This window comes from Pelobates fuscus, chromosome 9, assembly GCF_036172605.1.
Source record: "Pelobates fuscus isolate aPelFus1 chromosome 9, aPelFus1.pri, whole genome shotgun sequence".
NCBI lineage: Eukaryota > Metazoa > Chordata > Amphibia > Anura > Pelobatidae > Pelobates > Pelobates fuscus.
Window position 1 is genome coordinate 140,554,013 of NC_086325.1, and position 20,676 is coordinate 140,574,688.

Below are 20,676 nucleotides of genomic sequence, written 5' to 3' on the forward strand. Positions count from 1 at the left end.
AGGGACTAACGTCATCAAAATACCACAAGTTCTGAGCCCCGGACAATAGTGCAGGCTCCTTATATAGGCACATAACTCCTCCCATATTAAGCTCCACCCGCACATTCTCTTGACCAATCAATACAAATAAGAATTAACTTCCTGCTTGACCGCATGGCTTGTCCAGCACAATGGAGGAGGGGAATACTACATCCTGTATTCTTGCACATGCTCCGTACACTACTGATCGTATCTTGCCTCGTGCAACCAACTGATCGATACGTCAGCATATGCACGTACACATGCCACGTGGTAATCTCGCCCTACTAAATTTATTTTTACCGAGATTCCACCACATTCCCCCCTTTGATGCCTCTTGATATTTCACAATTACTTGAGGCATCACTTAACCTTGGTTTGCATACCCCGCAAGTTACCTTGAACCAGACCAGACTTATGACGTGAATCTTCAACACTCATCTTCCTGCATTGGTTCTCCCTGATCTAGAGCCTCATATTTATAAATTGCCATTATCTGTGCAGCAGCCTTCCTCTCTGCTATATTTTCTATCAGGCTTTGCACAGACCTAACTACTAAGGGTATAAGACACGGCAGGAGTAGACACAACATTAAAATCAGTAGGACTCCACCTACCACTGCCTTAAGCCCTCCAAACCACTCATACCAGCTACCAAACCAACTACTTGGATTATACCCTTTCCATACCTGAGTAGGCACATGCGCTAGTTTAACCATATGGCTAGTAAGCTCAGCTATTGCTTGCCCTTCGTCATCTATTTGAAGACAGCAATTGCTCAGGTTAAACTTCCCACATACACCTCCCTCTACTGCCAAAAGGTAATCCAAGGCTAATCTATTTTGGTAGACTGCTGTCCTCATCCTAGTATTATGCTTCGCTAGAAGATTGAGCGCTTGTGATGTCTCGTTAGTAATAATCTCAACCACCGCCTGTAGTCGTATAATACGGTTGAGCATATAAATAGGGGTTCTATAACCAAAGGTACCATCTTCTGCCCACGTGGCTGGCCCATAATAATCTATGATACGCTGGGGAGGCCATTCATTATCTTCCCAGGCACCTATCTCTATGGGTCCCCTTTTCTTCCTATGATTCACATCATACACTTTAACACCTAAAGTCTCACCTGTTTCAATCGGTAACAAGAAGAAGGATGGTTTGAGCATACCCAACACACATGCCCCTTCCCAGTCCTGTGGCAACTCCGAATAGGCTTTCTTACCACAGATCCAGTACAAATTTGCTGGGGCTCTCCAGGTAGATGTGATGGATAAATCAAACCACACATCCTTTAAATTGGCGTATCTAGCAAACGGGTTAGATGGTTCTGAGACATTTGAAGCCGACCACCAAGTTGTATTCTTCGTATCATCATCATAAGCTTTTTGCCCTAGACAAGTTAATTCTCCTACAGAAGTATTATACATTATTCCTTTCCTTGCTATGCAAACATAACCTATGATGGAGGTCTTTAATCTCCACTCAGATTTACCTCTAACACTCATATGATAATCGGCTTGTGTAGATATTAGTTGGTCAACTGCCTCAGAACCGGACATTACCTCCTTTGCTTCCCAAGGCCATTGGTCTCCCATGTTAGTACCTCCACACACATAGCAGTTGGTAACATTAAGACTACCGGCAATACTTTCAGCTAAATCAATGAACAGGTTTTTAGCATTATGGGGGATCTTATTATCTATGCTCATCTCTTCATAAAAGGAATGGTATACTTGATGAGTTTGGGAGGATACCGTATCAGTCTCTATCGTTATAAACAATACTGTCCCAGGATCTAAACCCGTCCCGTATATTTGAAACCCAAATAAATTGCCATATTTGTCTAAGAACTTATCGGGGTTATTTATAAGTATATGGACTGGGTTGCATTCCATAGACTTACAATATGGGTTGGTAGGCAACTTAGTCACTATCATGTCCTTATCTACTGTCTGTCCCCAAGTTGCCCACCCCACACAAGACCAATATGGGCAAAAGTTATAATCTCTATTTGGGCATCTAGGACTCACATATTTATTTTTACTACTGGGACAAATATATTTATCATTAGACCCATACGTCCTTTCCCATCTAAGATCCCCACATACATTCCACGGCTTTCTACCACTTGATATCGCCTTACACGCATCAAATAGCAGAACACCCGAAGAATGTACGGATTCTAACACCGTCTTATTAATTAGGGTCCCCTGAGGATCTCCATTCCTGAGAGTCAACCAAATTGTACGGGGTTGATACTCTGGACTGAAGCACTTAGGTTCTCCTATTCCTAAATGGCACACACTATAGTCTATATTTAGGTATCTACATCTCGATACATCTCCTTTACACTCGTATTGTGAATGCCAAATTAGGGTTTGGGAAATATGGTTACCTGTTCTTGTAGTCTTAATGCATACCTCACAGCTAGGAGTGTCGGTACCTCTACCTTCCTGAGTATAAAAATACACATAAATAAACATTATCATCAACACATCTTTCGCCGTCATCCTCAGTCTTCGTCCGTGCGAAGGCACCTCAGCTTCCAGGATGTAAGGGCTGCAGGGAATGGAGTTCTGCTCGTCTTCACAGGAGTCCCTTCGAGACTTTCCCTGGCTTATATACTATACGTCGGTGGGCGGACAGGCTTTATTATGGCCTTCTCACTCACGCACCAAATCCCAAAAATAATAAAATTTTGTAATCCACAATAGTTCCTCGTTACTCCGACTGAGTCGTACGTTTTAACCGGATCTTGCAGGGATTCTCTGGATCTGCTGTAACTTGCCAAGAATCGACTGCTGCTGGTTTAACCCTGGAGTGATGTATCCACGGAGTCACTTCGGCTACTTTTATCGCTGTAGGGGTAGACAAAAGAACAACATAAGGACCTCTCCACTTGGGCCCTAACGGTACATTATTCCACTCTTTAATCCACACTTGATCTCCTGGATGATAACTATGAACTGGGGGATAAATATTCACAGGTAATCTATCTTGTACCCATTTCTGTACCTCCTCCATAGTCTTACCCAACTCTACAACCTGCTGCCGGGTAATTCCTTCTCCCAACTGACTCAAGTCCCCCCTTAAGTTACCAAGTACGGGAGGTGGTCGCCCATTCATGATTTCAAAAGGAGAGAGGCCCATCCTTCTGGTAGGGGTACTGCGGATTCGCAATAAAGCTATGGGTAAGAGAACGTTCCACTTAAGTTGGGTTTCCTGACACATTTTAGCCAACTGATTCTTAATAGTTCTATTCATTCTCTCTACCTTACCAGAACTCTGGGGTCTATATGCTGTATGAAGCCTCCACTTTATACCAAGCATATGAGTCAGTTGTTGTAGGCACTGATGAACAAAAGCTGGACCATTGTCCGATCCTATAGAGCAGGGTAGTCCATATCGGGGTATTATTTCTCGTAGCAGGAATCTCACAACTTCTCCTGCTTTCTCTGTACGAGTAGGACATGCTTCTACCCAGCCTGAATAGGTGCACACAATTACCAGCAGGTAACGATGTCCACCCGATTTAGGCATCACTGTAAAGTCAATTTGTAAATCGGACATGGGGAGTCCCCCCATAAACTGGACTCCTGGTGGCTTTACTGGTCCTTGTCTTGCATTATTTTTAGCACACGTTACACATCTTCGTACAATGACCTTAGTCAAGTTGGACAATCTTGGTATGTAGAAATGTTTTCTGAGAGATTCTTCTGTGCTGTCCCAGAATGTGTCCCGTTGTGATAATTTTGGACAATTTCTACCGCTAGTGATGCTGGTATGACTATTCTTCCATCTTCTAGCTGATACCACTTGTTCTCCAAATACTTTCCTGGTTCAGTCTTTAACCACTCCTCTTCTTGAGCTGTATAAACTGGAGTCCATTGGGACAGTGGAGTTGGTATAAGAGCAGCTATATGCCCCACATATTCCTGTCTTCCTGATTCAGCAGCACGCTTAGCTGCACTATCTGCCATCCGATTTCCCTTGGTTACATCACCATCTCCTCTCAGATGCGCTCGACAATGTATGATACCGACTTCTTTCGGCTCCCACACTGCTTCCAATAGTTGTAGGATTTCAGCTGCGTACTTGATTTCTTTGCCTTCTGAATTCAGTAGTCCTCTTTCTTTTTACAAAGCTCCGTGGGCATGAGTGGTTAAAAACGCATATTTGGAGTCCGTGTAGATGTTCACTCTTAAACCTTCAGCCAATTGTAACGCTCGTGTCAGTGCTATCAATTCTGCCTTTTGTGCTGATGTTCCTTTCGCCAGTGGCCGAGCTTCTATCACCTTGTCTATTGTTGTTACTGCATATCCTGCATAGCGGATCCCTTCTTTCACATAACTACTGCCGTCGGTATAATATTGAACATCGGGGTTCTGGATGGGAAAATCACGAAGATCTGGTCTACTTGAGAACACTTCATCCATTACTTCCAAACAATCATGTTGACTTTCAGTAGGTTGTGGCAAAAGGGTAGCTGGATTTAAGGTGTTTACAGTCTCTAAATGCACTCTTGGGTTTTCACACAACATTGCTTGATACTTGGTCATACGGCTGTTACTAAACCAATGATTTCCTTTGTAATCCAACAACGTCTGTACTGCATGTGGGACTCGTACATAAAGTTCTTGACCCAGAGTGAGTTTATCGGCTTCAGCTACTAGCAGGGCGGCTGCAGCTACGGCTCTTAGACAAGGTGGAAGTCCGCTGGCCACTGCATCCAATTGCTTAGACATGTAGGCAACAGGTCTTTGCCATGATCCCAAGTACTGTGTCAATACTCCCACAGCCATTCTTCTTTGCTCATGTACATACAGGTAGAATGGTCGTGTGTGATCAGGTAGACCTAATGCTGGGGCACTCATCAAAGCCTTCTTCACATCTTCAAATGCCGTTTGCTGTTCTTGAGTCCATAAGAAGGGGTCGTGCTCTGTACCTTTGATAGCTGCATACAGAGGTTTTGCCAGTATCGCGTAGCTGGGAATCCATATCCTACAGAAGCCTGCTGCCCCCAAGAATTCTCGCACTTGTCTTCTATTCTTGGGTATCGGTATTTGGCACACAGCTTCTTTTCTCTCTGGCCCCATAATTCTTTGACCTTCAGAGATATGGAATCCCAGATATTTGACAGTTGGCAAACACAACTGAGCCTTCTTTCTAGACACCTTGTATCCTGCCTTCCAGAGAATGTGTAGTAGATCGTGCGTTGCTTGCTGACATATTTCTTTTGTAACTGCTGCTATCAACAAGTCATCTACATACTGTAACAATACACACTCTCCTGGGATGGACTCGAAATCCAGTAGATCTTGACTTAGAGCTGAACCAAATAGGGTAGGTGAATTTTTAAACCCTTGGGGCAGTCTTGTCCAAGTCATTTGGCGTTTTGAGCCCGTGACAGCGTTCTCCCATTGGAAAGCGAAAATACATTGACTTTCTGCGGCAATTCGGAGGCAAAAGAAAGCATCTTTGAGGTCTAAGACTGTAAAGTAAGTAGCCCCGCCCGGAATTAAAGCAAGCAGGTTATATGGATTGGGTACAACTGGATGTATACTAACAACCGCATCATTGACTGCTCTCAAGTCCTGCACAGGTCGATACTCATCTGTACCGGGCATTTGAACAGGCAGCAATGGGGTGTTCCAGGGGGAAGTACAGAATTTTAGGATACCATACCGTATGAACTTATCCAGATAAGATTGGATGTTCTTCTTAGCCTTCTGCGGGATGTGGTATTGTCTTAGGCTTACTGGATAAACCCCAAGTTTTAGTTCAATTTTAATAGGTGGAATATTGCGGGCCAGTCCTGGTGGGTTGTTCTCTGCCCAAACTCCTGGTATGTTGAATAAGGACTCATCACTCCTAGGGTTTTGGTTAGTCAACGCTGTATAAAGTCGCCACTCTTCTTCCTTTGGTACGGATAATGTCATAATACCTGAAGGTCCATTAAACTTTAAGGATGTTGTTCCATTTGGTAGGAACGTAATCTGCGCTTGTAATTTTGATAGCATATCACGTCCCAGCAATTGGACTGGACATTCAGGCATATAAAGGAATTGATGTTTTACTACGTGGCCTCCCAATGTACAGAGTCGACTTTTAAGAACCGGTTTTTCAGCACTTCTTCCAGTTGCTCCTATTACAGTAATAGTCCTTCCAGATGGAGGAGCAACTAGATTAGTCACCACTGAATGTTCAGCACCAGTGTCGATCATGAACGCACTCCTTTTTCCCCCTATTGATACATCGACCATAGGCTCCGCTCGACCAAGGGGGATGGAGCCCGGTCGGTATCAATAGTCCTCCATGACCGTGTCAGCCAATCCTACAAAGTCCCTGCCTTCTCTATCGCGGGACCTTTGCGCTGCTGGGAAATACCTATCTTCCCTAACACTTCCTCTGTTCCCATTGCTCCCTCTATTACCATTACTCCCTCCGGGGCCTCCTCTACCTCTCGCTCTGCCTCTAAAGTTTCCATAACCTGTCCTAGGTCTGTCTCTCTCACACTGTTCTCTTCGAGGACACTCATTTCTCCAATGCCCTTCTTCCCTACAGTATGCGCACTGATTTCTACTTAGAGGTTCCTCATTCCACTTACTATCGCCTCTATCTGGGCCCCGTCTATCTACGCCTGCGATCGCTACCGCTAGCATATCTGCCTTTCTACGCATCTTGCGCTCTTCCTCTTTCTTACTTTCTGTTTCCCTGTTCATGTATACCTTATTCGCTACCTCCATTAGTTGGGTGATGGACATACCTGCAAACCCTTCTAACTTCTGTAGCTTGCGCTTAATATCTCCGTAAGCTTGGCTGACAAAGGCGGAGTTCACCATTCGGGAATTATCTGCGTCTTCCGGATTAAAGGGGGTATACAAGCGGTATGCCTCCAATAATCGGTCATAAAAGACACTGGGCGCTTCATCACTTTTCTGAATCACCTCAACTGTCTTCGACATATTAATGGCTTTCTTTCCTCCGGCTTTCATGCCAGCAATTATAGCGTCTCTATAGGCTCTGAGTTGAACCATATCAGCACCATTTACATTCCAATCGGGATCGGTGTTAGGATAATGTGTTGCGGCCCATGCTGATGGATTGGCTTGGTTTAAAGTACGGGCTTTATCCTCTAGCGCTTTAATGGCCGCTTGATTAATTCTTGTCCTTTCCTCATTGTTGAACAAAGTCATTAATAACTGCTGGCAATCAGCCCATGTCGGGTTATGTGTCTGTACTATTGAGGTGAACAGATCAGTCATAGCTTGTGGTTTCTCAGTATACGAGGAATTGTGGGTCTTCCAATTTAAGAGATCGGTTGTCGTGAACGGGACATATACGAAGACTGGGTCAGCATGTGCCATTTGGCCTGCGGCATCGATATAGGCTGACCCGGGATTCAGACGAAGAGGCATCTGATAATGTTTTAATTGTTGGGTACCGGTCAGTTGTCGGGTTTGTATGGGGCTACGTGGAGGGGCGTCAGTTATGGGTTCCAGTCGGGGAGAAATAGGGTATGAGGATGTGGGAGCTTGGTTTTGGGAAAAGGTTGTAAATAAAACACTTCGAGCCGAGCTAGAAGAAGCTTGACCGGAAGTCTGAAGTGGCGCCAAATCAGGATATTCAGATCTAATGGGGATTGGCTCTGGTTCCGGAAGGGGAGATTTAGTACGAGAGGGGGTGGATTCTGTACTGGAGGAGGAAGCGGAAGTGGATGAGGGCAATGAGGGAAGGGTTGCAGGACTTCCTGCATTTGCGTCACTTCCTCTTAACGGAAAGTAAGGGGGCGGCAAAGGGATCTCGGACTCAGGGGGCGTGTCCAAAATGGGCCTAACACCAGTCCTAGTGGACAAACAAGTCCTAGCTACCATGAGGCGACATTGCTCCTCGTGGCATGTCTGAAGCCATTTTGGCGAGTCATTTACGGCCTGTCTCCAACAATCAATATAAGGAAACTGGCCGTAAAGTTCAGGCCTACCCGATACAGCCACGTGTAAGCGCTGTACCAGAGTTGGATCCAAACTGCCACGTGGCGGCCATGCCGCAACCAAAGTAGGCCACTCCCTAGTACACAAAGTGGCCAAACGTACAGGAGACATTTTAACCCTAAAATCACAAGTTTTGAATCCCTTTTTAAAATTCTTCACCATACAACCTAAGGGATCCGGAATCGTTGACTGCGACGCGCCCATACTTATCAATGGAACGTCGTTGACAACGAATACTATGCACGCGTACTATTCAACAGTCACACCCGTTTCCTCTGGCAACAGCACCACGTGGTACAGTTACCGAGTGAAACGTATACAATAACACAATAAACACTCAGGGAATTCCCGTATACACACAGCTGTTACACCAGTCACTAGATAATCAATATTATGCCCTTTGGCGAAACTATACAGTCACCCACGCTATAATTCTCTATATACGAATTACCCGTCTATAACACACCCCAGTAACATCGTCTTTTACAAATAGCGGTTACAGTACGGTTAGCATAGGTCAAAGCACAAGTTAAGGTCACAATACAATTATTAGTGGTTATGGTGTTAAACATGCAATGGACGACAATGATTAGTACTTATATACAGTGTCAGTAAATATACAGGGTTATGGTACCGTGCACTATGATACAGCAACACACTATTAACACTCTCGCTAGACGGCTGAGCTCACGCTATCTAACAAGATATACACTTTACTAAACAATCTTTATCACATTTACAATTCCCAACTAAACTATTGGCCAGTACCTTGAATGGACTACCAAAAACAATCTACATACGTTTTGGTTAGCCACACTGCCCAAGCACCACATATAGCGAGCTAGAGGACCGAATTTACACAGACGCCTCTTAGTCGATTACTATCAAAAATCTAGTGGGTTCCAAATTTACACGCCTTCCCACTTAGCCAAGATAGGTTGAGAGCTAGCGAACCGAATTTACACAGACGCCGCTTAGTCTCCCGGTCCCTCCGACCTAGCGAACAAAATATACACCCTAGAACGCTAGTCTAGACAAGACACCGGTGTCCGGCTAGGGCTATTTACACCAGAGCCCCGCCTGACTAACAAAATCAAACGGTCTGACTAAAGAGCGTTCGATCGAGCGGTGCGCCTTCGCTCCTTCCCTCCGACAGAGGGGGCAGATTCCATACACAAATAACCCCTTATGGGCCTACCGCACAATCGGTATACCCCTAGTGGGTCTGCCGTCTAAAACAGCAGTTGTCTTACCTCCTCGTTCCTGAACCTGAGTTCACACTCATCGACGGGGATACCCCAGCACTTCTCACGTAGAGGCCGATGATCTCCTGGACAACAGACCAGTGGCGCCGAGACGAAGGGAGGTCCACGCAGAAGTTCAGGGGTGCAGCCGTAGAGAACGTGGGCAAAGATAGACCGTCTCACGCCTCTGCCTCTCAGCTACCGTTGAACGATGAGCTTCCCGGCCAATGCACCAAATGATACCGGAGAAACTGACGGAAGCGAAGCACAGAGAGATGGACACAGGTTTCTTCAGGAAGGAAGAGATTCTTTATTGGATCACCGATCGGGACTCAGAGGGACTAACGTCACCAAAATACCACAAGTTCTGAGCCCCGGACAATAGTGCAGGCTCCTTATATAGGCACATAACTCCTCCCATATTAAGCTCCACCCGCACATTCTCTTGACCAATCAATACAAATAAGAATTAACTTCCTGCTTGACCGCATGGCTTGTCCAGCACAATGGAGGAGGGGAATACTACATCCTGTATTCTTGCACATGCTCCGTACACTACTGATCGTATCTTGCCTCGTGCAACCAACTGATCGATACGTCAGCATATGCACGTACACATGCCACGTGGTAATCTCGGCCTACTAAATTTATTTTTACCGAGATTCCACCACAACCTAGCATTAATTTCTATACTTTCGATACCAAAACGGGAAAGACCCACAGGCTCCCAGAGTAATGTGGACCAAAAGGGAGGGCACCTCATGCCCTTGTTGTGGACTACCTCACCGCCATTCCGCACCTCTCTAATCGTTGGACCAGACGTAAGTCATCCCACATGCCAATCGAGACTGGATCTCGCTGATCCACGCACTACCAACTAAAGCAGACCTCAGAGAGGCAACGGCCGCCATGCAGATCTCCATCCATATTGACATTTTCAGTGATTTGCGACCTAGTGCAGCATTGGTTGTTTTTTTTTTGTCCAGCAAGCAAGATACAGGAGTCTGCGTATAACCTCCTGACACTTTGGTACCGTACCCCGCAAAGGCTGAGGGCTATCGAGCCACCTTTCTTAGGACTCTACTGGCGCTGCCATCGAGCCAAGGGCTTGAACCTACACATACATCAAATGGTTGCACTCACAAGAGAGTAGAAAGTAACTCATTCTTTGTGTCACCCGATGGCAATGGAGGGTCAGAACCTCCCTGTCCCTCAGGAAGTTTTACCAAATGTATTTTATTTATGTTGGTTATATGGTTATATTTTTTACTTCATCTGGAGTCCTGAATCTTGTATCGGGTGATTCCTGATGGACAAGGAGGTTCTGGCCCACCATTGTCATCGGGGGAGGCACTCATAGAATGATTTAATTAGTACTCTCTTGTGAGTGCAACCATTTGATGCACAGTAATAATTGTCATATGCAAATTGCACTATGTATTGTTTTTCTTTTCTTATGTAGATTTTTGTATATATTTTGAAGTGTTAAAGGTACCTGACTGAGAGGTGACCTTGGGAGTTTAAATTATATGGTGAAGTTAAGTTATTTTGCTTAATTTTTTCACTTTTTAATAGATGGTTCCCCACTCTCTCTAACATGTAAGCTCATTGACCAGGGCCCTTAATCCCTCTGTTCCTGTGCGTCGAACCTGTCTGGTTACAAATACATGTATGTTAGTCCACACATTGTACAGCGCTACGGAATTTGTTGGCGCTTTATAAAAATAATAACAAACGCGCTTTTGAAATGTTATAAATTAATACAGTTTGATTAAAAAAAAAAAAAAGAAAATTCCCAATTGCGAATTCTCTTCATATTATTAGGCGCATGGTAACATCAATCATTCCTACAAGAGAAGCCAAACAATTATCTTTTGATGGGGTATATCAAATTACTAAATTTCTCATCACCTATCACGACCCCTCGAGATGTTGTTTTGCATTGCCAGATGCATGCTGATAAGCAACTCTTAAAGGAACCCTCTAGGCACTATAAGAACGCAATCTTATTAAAGTTGTTATAGTGCCTTCCGTCCCCCCCCCAAAAAAAAAACACATTTTATTTTAATAGTTTGGAGGTTTCAAATAGCTGCTCTCACGGTATGAAAGCCAATGCTGTTACTTCCCGGCTCACATACCGTGACGTCAGGCTCGCATGGGCAGTAGTACCATTCACCAGTAAAACGTCTGTCCCAGTGGAGACCCACACCTTTCTCACTGATCTTGGCTTTGCAGATCAAAATTATTGAAACCAACTCCCAAATAAAAAATTGGGTATACATTATACGTATATAAACCATAGAAATTAAAAGGAGAACTGTCGCCTAAAAGCTATTTTAATATAATCCTTTCTTCAAGTTTTGAAAGAAAACATATATATTTTTAACATTTTTTAAAATTCTTTATTTTTGGTGCAAAGGTAATACGGTACAATTGCTCACAGTGCCCCAACAACAACTGTCAGCGTTCCGAGTGACTTATTAAAACAGTGTTAAGGCATGATATACAATGCACATTTTTATAGTTTGAGTAACAGACGATGAACAAAATAGTGTTGATAGTCAGTGAGTAGGTTAGTGCGGTCATTAGGTTTGTCAACTGACTGTGTTATTGAAGTGGGATATGTTGCTTAATAGCCGTTTCATGTGGCTGGGAGAGGTACACAGTGTCGCTATATCTTACAGCTATGTGTATTTATTGTGATGCCAGAGCCGTTGTGTCGTTGTGGTGGGTCGGTGGTAGTAATGATGTATGAGTACGACTGGCGCAGTGTGTGTGGATCGTAGAGTGTAGTCAGGCATCCCATGCTCTGTGTCTAAGTGCGGTCGAGTTGTACGTGAAACATATAAGGGAGTAAGTAATAAAGGGAGTAAGATAACATAGACTGGCAGTTCAAAGAGTTAGGTATGGCTGGGGGAGAAGCTCCTGTCATGCCGTCGGCTCCTTCAGCCAATGCCCCTCACCGGAGGCTCAGCAACCTGTGGTTGTGTAAGTTCTCCTTGCCCTGTGTTTAGCTTGGGAAGAATTTGAGCATAAATGTCCAGATGTGTGGCTGTGGCCTCTCGCCGGTTCCGTGCCCCATACCAGACCCTGGGTTCCGTCTGGGTGTGTGCCGCCATACTGTGGGTTACAGGTTGATTAAGGTCGGGTCCTCTGTCTTTCCGGGACTGGCTCTGAGGTGTATTTTCCCGTGCTGTGTAGATTTTCGGCCCTCTTGTTTAAACAGTGTTAATTTAGTGCTTTTCCGGGCCCCCCGACTGCAAGCTTGGTCCTGTAGGGTTAGGTGTTTGGCGCCTGTGCACGGGTGGGGATCCCGGGGAGTCTGCTTGGGGTACTTGTGTGTGTGTGTGGGTTGTCCGTGCGGCTAGCTGGTGCTTGGGGCACCTTGTAATAGGTATTGCGGGTCGTGGCTCACTTACATGTTGCCGTTTCGTCTCCCACTGCTTCCAGGGAGTATCTCTCCGCTCTTTGTGCTCGTGGCTCCGCTTGCCCTTGAGTAGTTGGGTTTGCGGTTTTGCCTGGGGTATTTGCATCTTTTCTCTGAGGCTGGTCCAGAATCGGGCAAAGGTTGTGTTTTTGCGCTGCTGTATGTCGCTGCCTTCCTCCAGTTCAGGTCTGTGAGGATGTTCACTTAATAGGCTTGCCGCCGCCATCTTGGGAGCGCCATGTGCTTTGCCGCCCCGTTGCTGTTGCTCCCCAGGCAGCCGAACCGGTCCATGTCCACCACTCCCATCGCATGTTGTGGACAGAGATGACCCCCATCGGTCTAGAGGGGGGGGGGGGGTAGGAGGAGGGAGCCCCGAGGGATCCATTCCCAGGTCAGTCAGCATGGATAGCGGCCGCCTCTCCATAGCTCGATCTCCGGTGGGCCTCAGGTTAGCAGAGCAGGGTTCCGGTGGGTCACACGTTTGTTTCATGTATCAGAGAGTTCACCGGGGTGTCCACGTCTCTCTGGCTCCACTTTAGTGTGCTTTGTGCCAGTTCTTTTGGGGTTTCTCCCCTGATTTGTGTCGTTTTGTGCAGGAGCTGAGGCTTAGCACAACCACTCAGCTTAGCTGCTAGGCTCCGCCCCCAACATTTGTTTTTAATGAAGTATTTGTAAAAAAATGTTTAAAAAAAATAGAAACCCATCCCTACCTTTAGTATGTGACAGGACCCTTCAGACATATACATGCTGCACCTTGGGTCAGACAGTGTTAGAAAACCAATATTTTGTCTCTACGGTCTTTCCTTCTTCTATGCGGGGAGTGATGCAAGGAATATGGGGTATCTATTGAAAATCAATAGTGATTTGCAGGACTCTGTGGAGATGGTTGCAATATAGTTTCCAAAAATAACAAGATAACCAAATTGTATAACAAATGTTTCAGCTGTTTGTATCTTTTCTTCCCATATGAGGGCAAGAAAGATAAATAAAATCAGCTGAATATAAATAATCTAGTAGAGGTTCCACAATATGTGTTAACCAATACACTTGAAGATAAATAAATTAGGGAAAAAATTGTATGTAATCCCACTGTAGTAGAAAACGAATTATGTCAATTATACTGTGCAGCCGACAGATTGGTTAAAATATGCACGATTTTATTTAACAACAATTAACTGTCAAGGACTAACACATAAAATATAAAAGACAATAAAAGTTCATGGAAGTTCCCAAATATGGAGAGCAACTGCTGTCTGGTTAAAATTACGAGTGTCCAAAGAGATGTAAAAATCTTTCTCACCGGCCGGATGAAATCAGATGTGGACCTCCTCGTGTTGTGGACAGACTTGCTGACAGCCGCGTGCGTTCCACTGCGGCTCCGGTTTGCGTTCCAGCTTGCTCTCCTGGGACTCAGAATAGAATGCCGCCTTACGCGTTTCGTGATCCAGGGATCACTTCATCAGAGGATCAAGGAAGACTACAGTGCCACTTGTGACAAAGTTTGGGTTGAAGTTAGTTAATTGGGTGATCATGTAATGAGACGTGGGTGGGATAGATTCCCAAATATCTGAATCCTATCTCTCCTATAACTGATCCCTAAAATATGCAGCCACTGGCCCACCCATCCTTCTTTCATCGTAAGATTTAGAATGCTAACCCAGACATTTCTAATCTTCACTAACTGCCTCCTTAACCACTCAGAACCGAAATAGTCTGTACATTTGCCCTCAAACTCTCCAGCAATTTGCTTCATGGTCCCTCTGCAGTCTCTTGTCATAAAATCCCCCATTATAGCCTTCAAACTGTAAGCTCGCTAGTCTTCTTGCTAAGCCCTTTAAAAAAAAATGTAAGATTTAAATGGATTCTCACTACTTACCTGACCCTGCCCCCACCGCAATTTAATCTCAGAGGTGGTCCGGTCTGCCTGCTCTCTGTTTGGTCTCATCACTGATTTGCCCTGCTTGGGGAGGCTTTTTTTCCAAGCAGAGCGGATCTCCTCCATGACGCCAACATGCTGGCTTCCATGCCAGCATGCCAGCGTGTGAACACTGTCAGTCACTCCATTCCTATACTCCCTGTACTGGCTAGAGAGTTTCCATAGCAACCTCTGCGTATGTGCCGTAGTTGTTATCGGTGTAAAGCACAAGGACAACTTGTGTGTGGTCTCCTCTGCTCAGCTTTTATCAATACATTTCTCAGCATAGAGTCTACTCTAAAAATTTGATTATCAGTTAATATTGTAAAAAGAGCAAACATAGTTTTGGACATGACATTTAAGTTCTAAGGCAGGGTCCTCTGTTACTTTTCAACTGGTAAGTGTATATTGTATTCTCTGTATCTTTACATAATTAAATCCTGCAAAATTCATTGGCGGTTTAAATTTTTTTTTATTGATATAGATGGACTTTATGGAGTATCTGGGTTGGCAGTCTCCATCTCTACAGTTAATATTTTGTAAACAGTTGCCTGTGACGACTTAATATGATATGCTTATTGTTCTAAAAAGAACCATTGCTCATGACTGTTTGCAGTCCAGGGATGGCTATACATAAGATACTACAGCTGAAAAAGAATCATGGCATTCCCAGTGCTAGGTAAATAATTTTTGGCCACCCATGAGCGGGAGGTGGGGGCTATCATACAATAAATGGACAGGACCAAGTTTCCCCCCAATCTGCCAACTATGAGTGTTGGGTGAGTGATATTATACAATAAACAGGTGGACATAGTGTCCTCCCCCAGCCCCTTCCTATGAATAGTGGTTGGGGCATATCTTATAATAAGCGGTGGTGGGACCTATTTGTGACAAAACGCCTTTTGTCACTGGATTGTTGGGTGACAAGCTGCCCTTTTCCCCTGGCTGTTGGAGGAGCCTGATTGCCAGCCTCCTTCCGCATGATTATGGCCCCTGGGAGATTGGGCCGTTTAAAAACATTATTCAGCCATACCGGAGTGTATTTCACTACTTCTGGCCTTTTAAATACTATGGGGAAGGATTGGTACTTTTTATATGGCACTTCGGATGCAGCCGAAGTCGTTGAAGTGGCCACCATTCGACAAACGAACACGTGGCGGCGGCCATTTTAATTTAGTCGAACGCAGTCAGCGGTGTGTGCTAGTAAATCCATGGAACTAAAATCGGCTACACAAATGCACGAACACCGCTGACCCTTACCTTCTCCTCCACTTCGATGCTTCGGCTCAAGTCGAAGTGCGTTTGACAATTCGAACGCCATGTTACACTGTGCTATTTGCACGAACGGGGCCCGTTCGTGCATTCAAATGGGACTTAGTAGTTTTTTCTAAGTGAACTGCCACACAGCCCAAATCTATGGAACTGTTTTGGGAAGGAAAATCCAGGTATGGATGGCTGCTTTGTATCTTGCTGAGGAACCTCACGTATCGTGGCATATTTTCAATCTCAACTGTAGTTATCGGTTTTGATATTTGATAAATTAATTGCTCCAGGCTGATAAAAGGCTTATCGGGAGCCAATAAAGAGTATTGGCTCTAATTTAATCTAGGCTATAGTGTTCTAGTTAAAGTCATGTTTTACTTTGTATCAACTTACTTGAAACTTGTTCTATTGGGCAATACTGGAGATTTGCAGGTACTTTATACTATTAGTAATACTTTAATTATTTAAGCTGCTGAACATACCGTGTTCTAGATCTTCTGTATTGCGCTGTAACTAATTAAATGTTGTTTTTTTATCAGTGCAATATTTCACTAATCCCCTCCTTTTTTACTTGCAGAGTTGTTTAAATTAACTGTTTTTGGCAGCCTAAGTAGTTTACCTCGTGCATTTCGAAGAAGGGAATCCCGAGACACAGACATACGGCAGCACCATGTCCGAGCAGACCGCATGTTTGAAAAGACTCAGGATGACCTTGTATCTATACCAAAAAGCCCTACATATGCGAGGTCATGTGACATGTATAGCCACATGGGAACAATGCCCAGATTAAGCACCACACGTGCATCTAAAGCCAAGAAGGAAAAAGCAAGCCACGTTGGCAGTAGCAATATACCACCGGCTGACATGAGATCACAAGATGACCTACTAAACGATGACCCAAACGATATTATAGTCGTTCCATCCCTAAGAGCTGCAGGCAAGTTAGGATCTCAAAGGATCCACAAAGATTCTTCTAAACTGAATAATATAGAGAATTCCAAATCCCAATCTCAGGAAAATAAACCAGAGGATGAACATGCACAGATTAATACGGATCCCTCTTGTACAGCTCACGAGTTGCTACCTGAAATTCCCAAACTGGAAGGAAGGGATGGAGAGAAAACGCCAGACAGCGGACAAAGCAATAACAATGAAAGTTGTGCGGAAAGGTAAGATAATTTTGGTGTTCTTTTATTAATAAGTAAATTGTGCAAGGCCACCACTGACTTGGAAGATCCATAATAACCAGTTTTGATGTTTTTTATAAGTTTGTTACCCCCTCTCTATTTAACAGTTGTGTTTGATTTTCTTATTATTTATTATGGTTTGGTTTTTTTTTTGTCTTATCTTGCTGGCTGTCAGCTCACCGTGTAACTTTTTGTTTTCTGAATGGAGTTGTGATAATACATGACAACACTGTGTTCCATAAACAGAACAAGTATCCCAACAGCTGAAGACAAAACTATCAATGGTTCATACAAGTACTTTTTAAAAGAAAACATTTGTAGAAACTTTTGCACCTACCTGACGTGATCACCGATATCACTAGACTGTGGATCCACTGGCCTCACATGAATTGGCCCAAAACTCCGTAACATTATGTAATGTAGGTGCAGATATTTCCACCTGTTGTATGTCAATGCCCCCCCCAATGATTACACCAAGATCAAAATAATTTTAAACTTTGCAAACCATTACAAATCTCAACAAAGTCATTTCCAGTGACACGTTCTTAAATTATTTGGAAATGGCACTACCAGGGGCTAACGTTTAGTTAGTTATCAAGTTGTGCAAAAAACGCATCTGCTTAGTAAATGTTCTAGTTCACAATCTAAATGTTGCATTTTGACTACACATTGTTGCATTGTATAAAAATAAGTCTGTGCACACTTACATGTAAAAAAAAAAATGGCGTGAAGAAACTGTGATTATTGCCCTACTGCCCACATTTTCCAATTTCGGCTGTGTAACGGAGCTCCCTGTAACCCTGGATGGGTACCTCCGCAAAGAACCACTTCCTAGCTGGAACAGGGGACAAACTGTAGCACTTTTGCCCACAGTTGCTGTGGCTTGACTGGGGTCCTGGAACCGCTCTCTCCTGGAGCCGAATGGGGAACTCACTCTATCCACCCCCAGGTACTGGACGACACTCAGCCCTGGTTGCTCTAGTCCTTACAAGGACTTTCCCCGTTGAATTCTCCACACTGGAACAGTGATTAGCCCTTTCCCCTCCCAGTAACCAGACGACACATAGTTCTGGGAGTACAAACTGGAATATGTTTAATCTGGCCAGATGGCCTGTTTTTATACACAATGCACAGCAATAATTACATTATGTAGAACACACCCACAATACACAGTCTCCCTTCAGGTTCACATGTTAACTCCTCCCCTTAATTCCTGTAGCTGAGAGATAATTGAGTCTAAAGGACCTTAATACGATTATCTCTGTTACAGGAAAATATACACAAAATCATAAAACACCCCAAAACATAATAAAAATACATAATAACCACACAAATTATACATCCTCAAACACCCCTGATCTGAGCTCCTAAGTTAAGCAAAAGGTTAAGTCACCCTGAAGTCCATGCGAACGGCCGCCAGGGAGCTGGCGTTCAGTTCTATGCGCACAAATGGAAAGTGCCGAACCAAGGGAACCAGGGGGAATAAATTATGGGTCTTTACAGTCGCTGACCAGGCCCATAGTCGGTGGGCAGGAGGCCATCTACCACACTCCTCCAGGAGTCCGTGGCAAACGTTTGTCACAGGCTGTTTTTCTAGCCTGTCCTAAATGGTTACTTTTAAGCAACATGTCCACTTTCTGTGGTTTGAATTGGTTATGGTTTTTGGAGTTCTGTATTTGCAGTGATTTGCTTTGAAACGCTGCACATACAGTTCTGGCAGCTTATCTTGGGGGCTTATCTTGTAACTAGAGTTCCATTCTTTGGCTGAAAGCAGTCAGCAGGCACACTCCACCAAGGAATGGCCGACGAAATGGACTTCTGCCGTTTTTCATGCACAGTGTGCCATTGAGTGGCTGAGAGTGGTCAGCTGACGTTCTTAGCCAGTGAATGGAGACTGGATCGGCTTCTGACAGAAACATTTCACCAGTGCAGAAATGGGTCTGGGCCCAAAAACAGTTTGTGCCATTACCAGGAAATAGGGCCAAGGTCAGGGCTCCTATCATCATACCTGCTACAGCAGTCTGTAGTAGTTATGATGCTTGGCGTAGATATTTAAATTTGGATTCACCCCATAGATCTAGATTCATCACAGTTACCAGCTTTTATTCTGTTTCAGAAGTTATTTGTGTCTCTTTCTTGGTTAAAAGGATCGATTTACAGGTGCCTGACTTTTAGCTTGGCAATTCATTTAGACTACACAGGGAAACTCACATCCCTGAGATAGGTGATGCTGTGTGAAATCCAAAAATCTAGAACCTCCCACTTGAGTCCCCATCAGAAAAAAAATGATCTTCTGACATTTTTCCGTTGGGATAGGCATATTTAGCCCTTTACAATCTTACAGAAAAACTCACAGTTCTATGATCACGTAGGTGACAGGATTCCATGATTCTCTGGCTATGTGGTGGGACATAGGTTTTTTTTTTTTTTGGTTCTTAAAGTGGTAATAATTTTTTATGTTACTTTTATTTAGTATTTTCAAAAATAAAGCTAAATAAAAAAATTATAGAAAGCTGCTGTAAATGTAAAATAAACAAATACACCAAATGTTACCTTTTTATTTATAATTAGCATCAACACACATAGACTTACTCTGTTCATGTACGAAATACATACATAGATCAAAATAAAAGCTTTTCAAATATATGTCCGTCCTTCCCCTCCCCCCCTCCCCCCCTTGCAATTTCTCTGTAATACAAAGAAATAAAAGGCAAGTTCTGACACATTTACTCAACATGTGCGAACATGTGTCAGTGTGACATTTGATATAAATGCCACTTTGTGACTTTGTTTTGGAGTTCAGCTGTTCCTTTGTTCAGTAACTTGTATCTTTAATTGATGTGTGGATGTTTAACAGTCCGTTAACATGGCTCTGTCTTTCTTTTGCATGTCCTAAAAAGTTTGAAAACACATCCCCAAAGAGTACTTTCCCTCTCTGTTTCACGAGAGCTGGAGGAGGCCCTGAGATGCCAGGAGCATGCTAATGACCTGGAATTCCATCGTTCCTAGAGCCAAGAGGAGACTTCCCCTTGTTCTGCTCTACATTCCAAACAGGGCAGTGGGAGGGAGGGACACAGTGCAAGGAGGAGGCATGCTGCTGGTGTCCAGGGAATCTTTTTCCCAAGTTCACAAACGGTTGTTTCTCAGACTGCACTGACTACTCGTAGAGATGAGTTTGGATTTCAGGCCCATGACGGATGTAGGGCGGCACGTGTACCCCATGGGCTACCGGTAAGAGAACTCATACAGCTACCTCGATAACCTAACACGTTTCTCAAGGGGCAGGGGAGAATAATTCAACGTATAACTTTATATAATGCAGAGAGTGATATTGTGTTAACAGCATTTATTGAACGAACTTTCATGCCTATTCATCTGTCAAAGTGTCCACGGAATACAAATTTGTTCAATAAAGTGAGACATGTCAGGAATTTACAAGGGAATTGCAAATTGCCAAAATAACAGAACTAGATGAAAATAATGTGTAACTCTTAATTTTTTAAGCCTTGCTACTTTGGCCTATTAGAATTATTTGCATTTATATGGCGGCAACTTATTCCGAAACCCTTTACAATATTATAAAGGGTGATGTGGGACAATCAATGAGACAATTACAAAATGTTACAGGA

At 43.9% G+C, this 20,676-nt stretch overlaps 1 protein-coding gene across 5 annotated transcripts in view; it reads left to right on the forward strand.

Moving 5' to 3' along the window:
• Positions 1-20,676, forward strand: part of SH2D3C (SH2 domain containing 3C) — a 74,781-nt gene that overhangs the window by 18,621 nt on the left and 35,484 nt on the right. For 4 of the 5 annotated variants that reach the window (XM_063432571.1, XM_063432575.1, XM_063432572.1 and 1 more), the window contains one exon: positions 16,438-17,029. In XM_063432571.1, the coding sequence (XP_063288641.1) occupies positions 16,438-17,029 (592 nt within the window). Of the gene's footprint in view, positions 1-16,437; positions 17,030-20,194; positions 20,279-20,676 lie in introns of those variants that run through there. The other variant, XM_063432576.1, reaches the window with a different exon arrangement.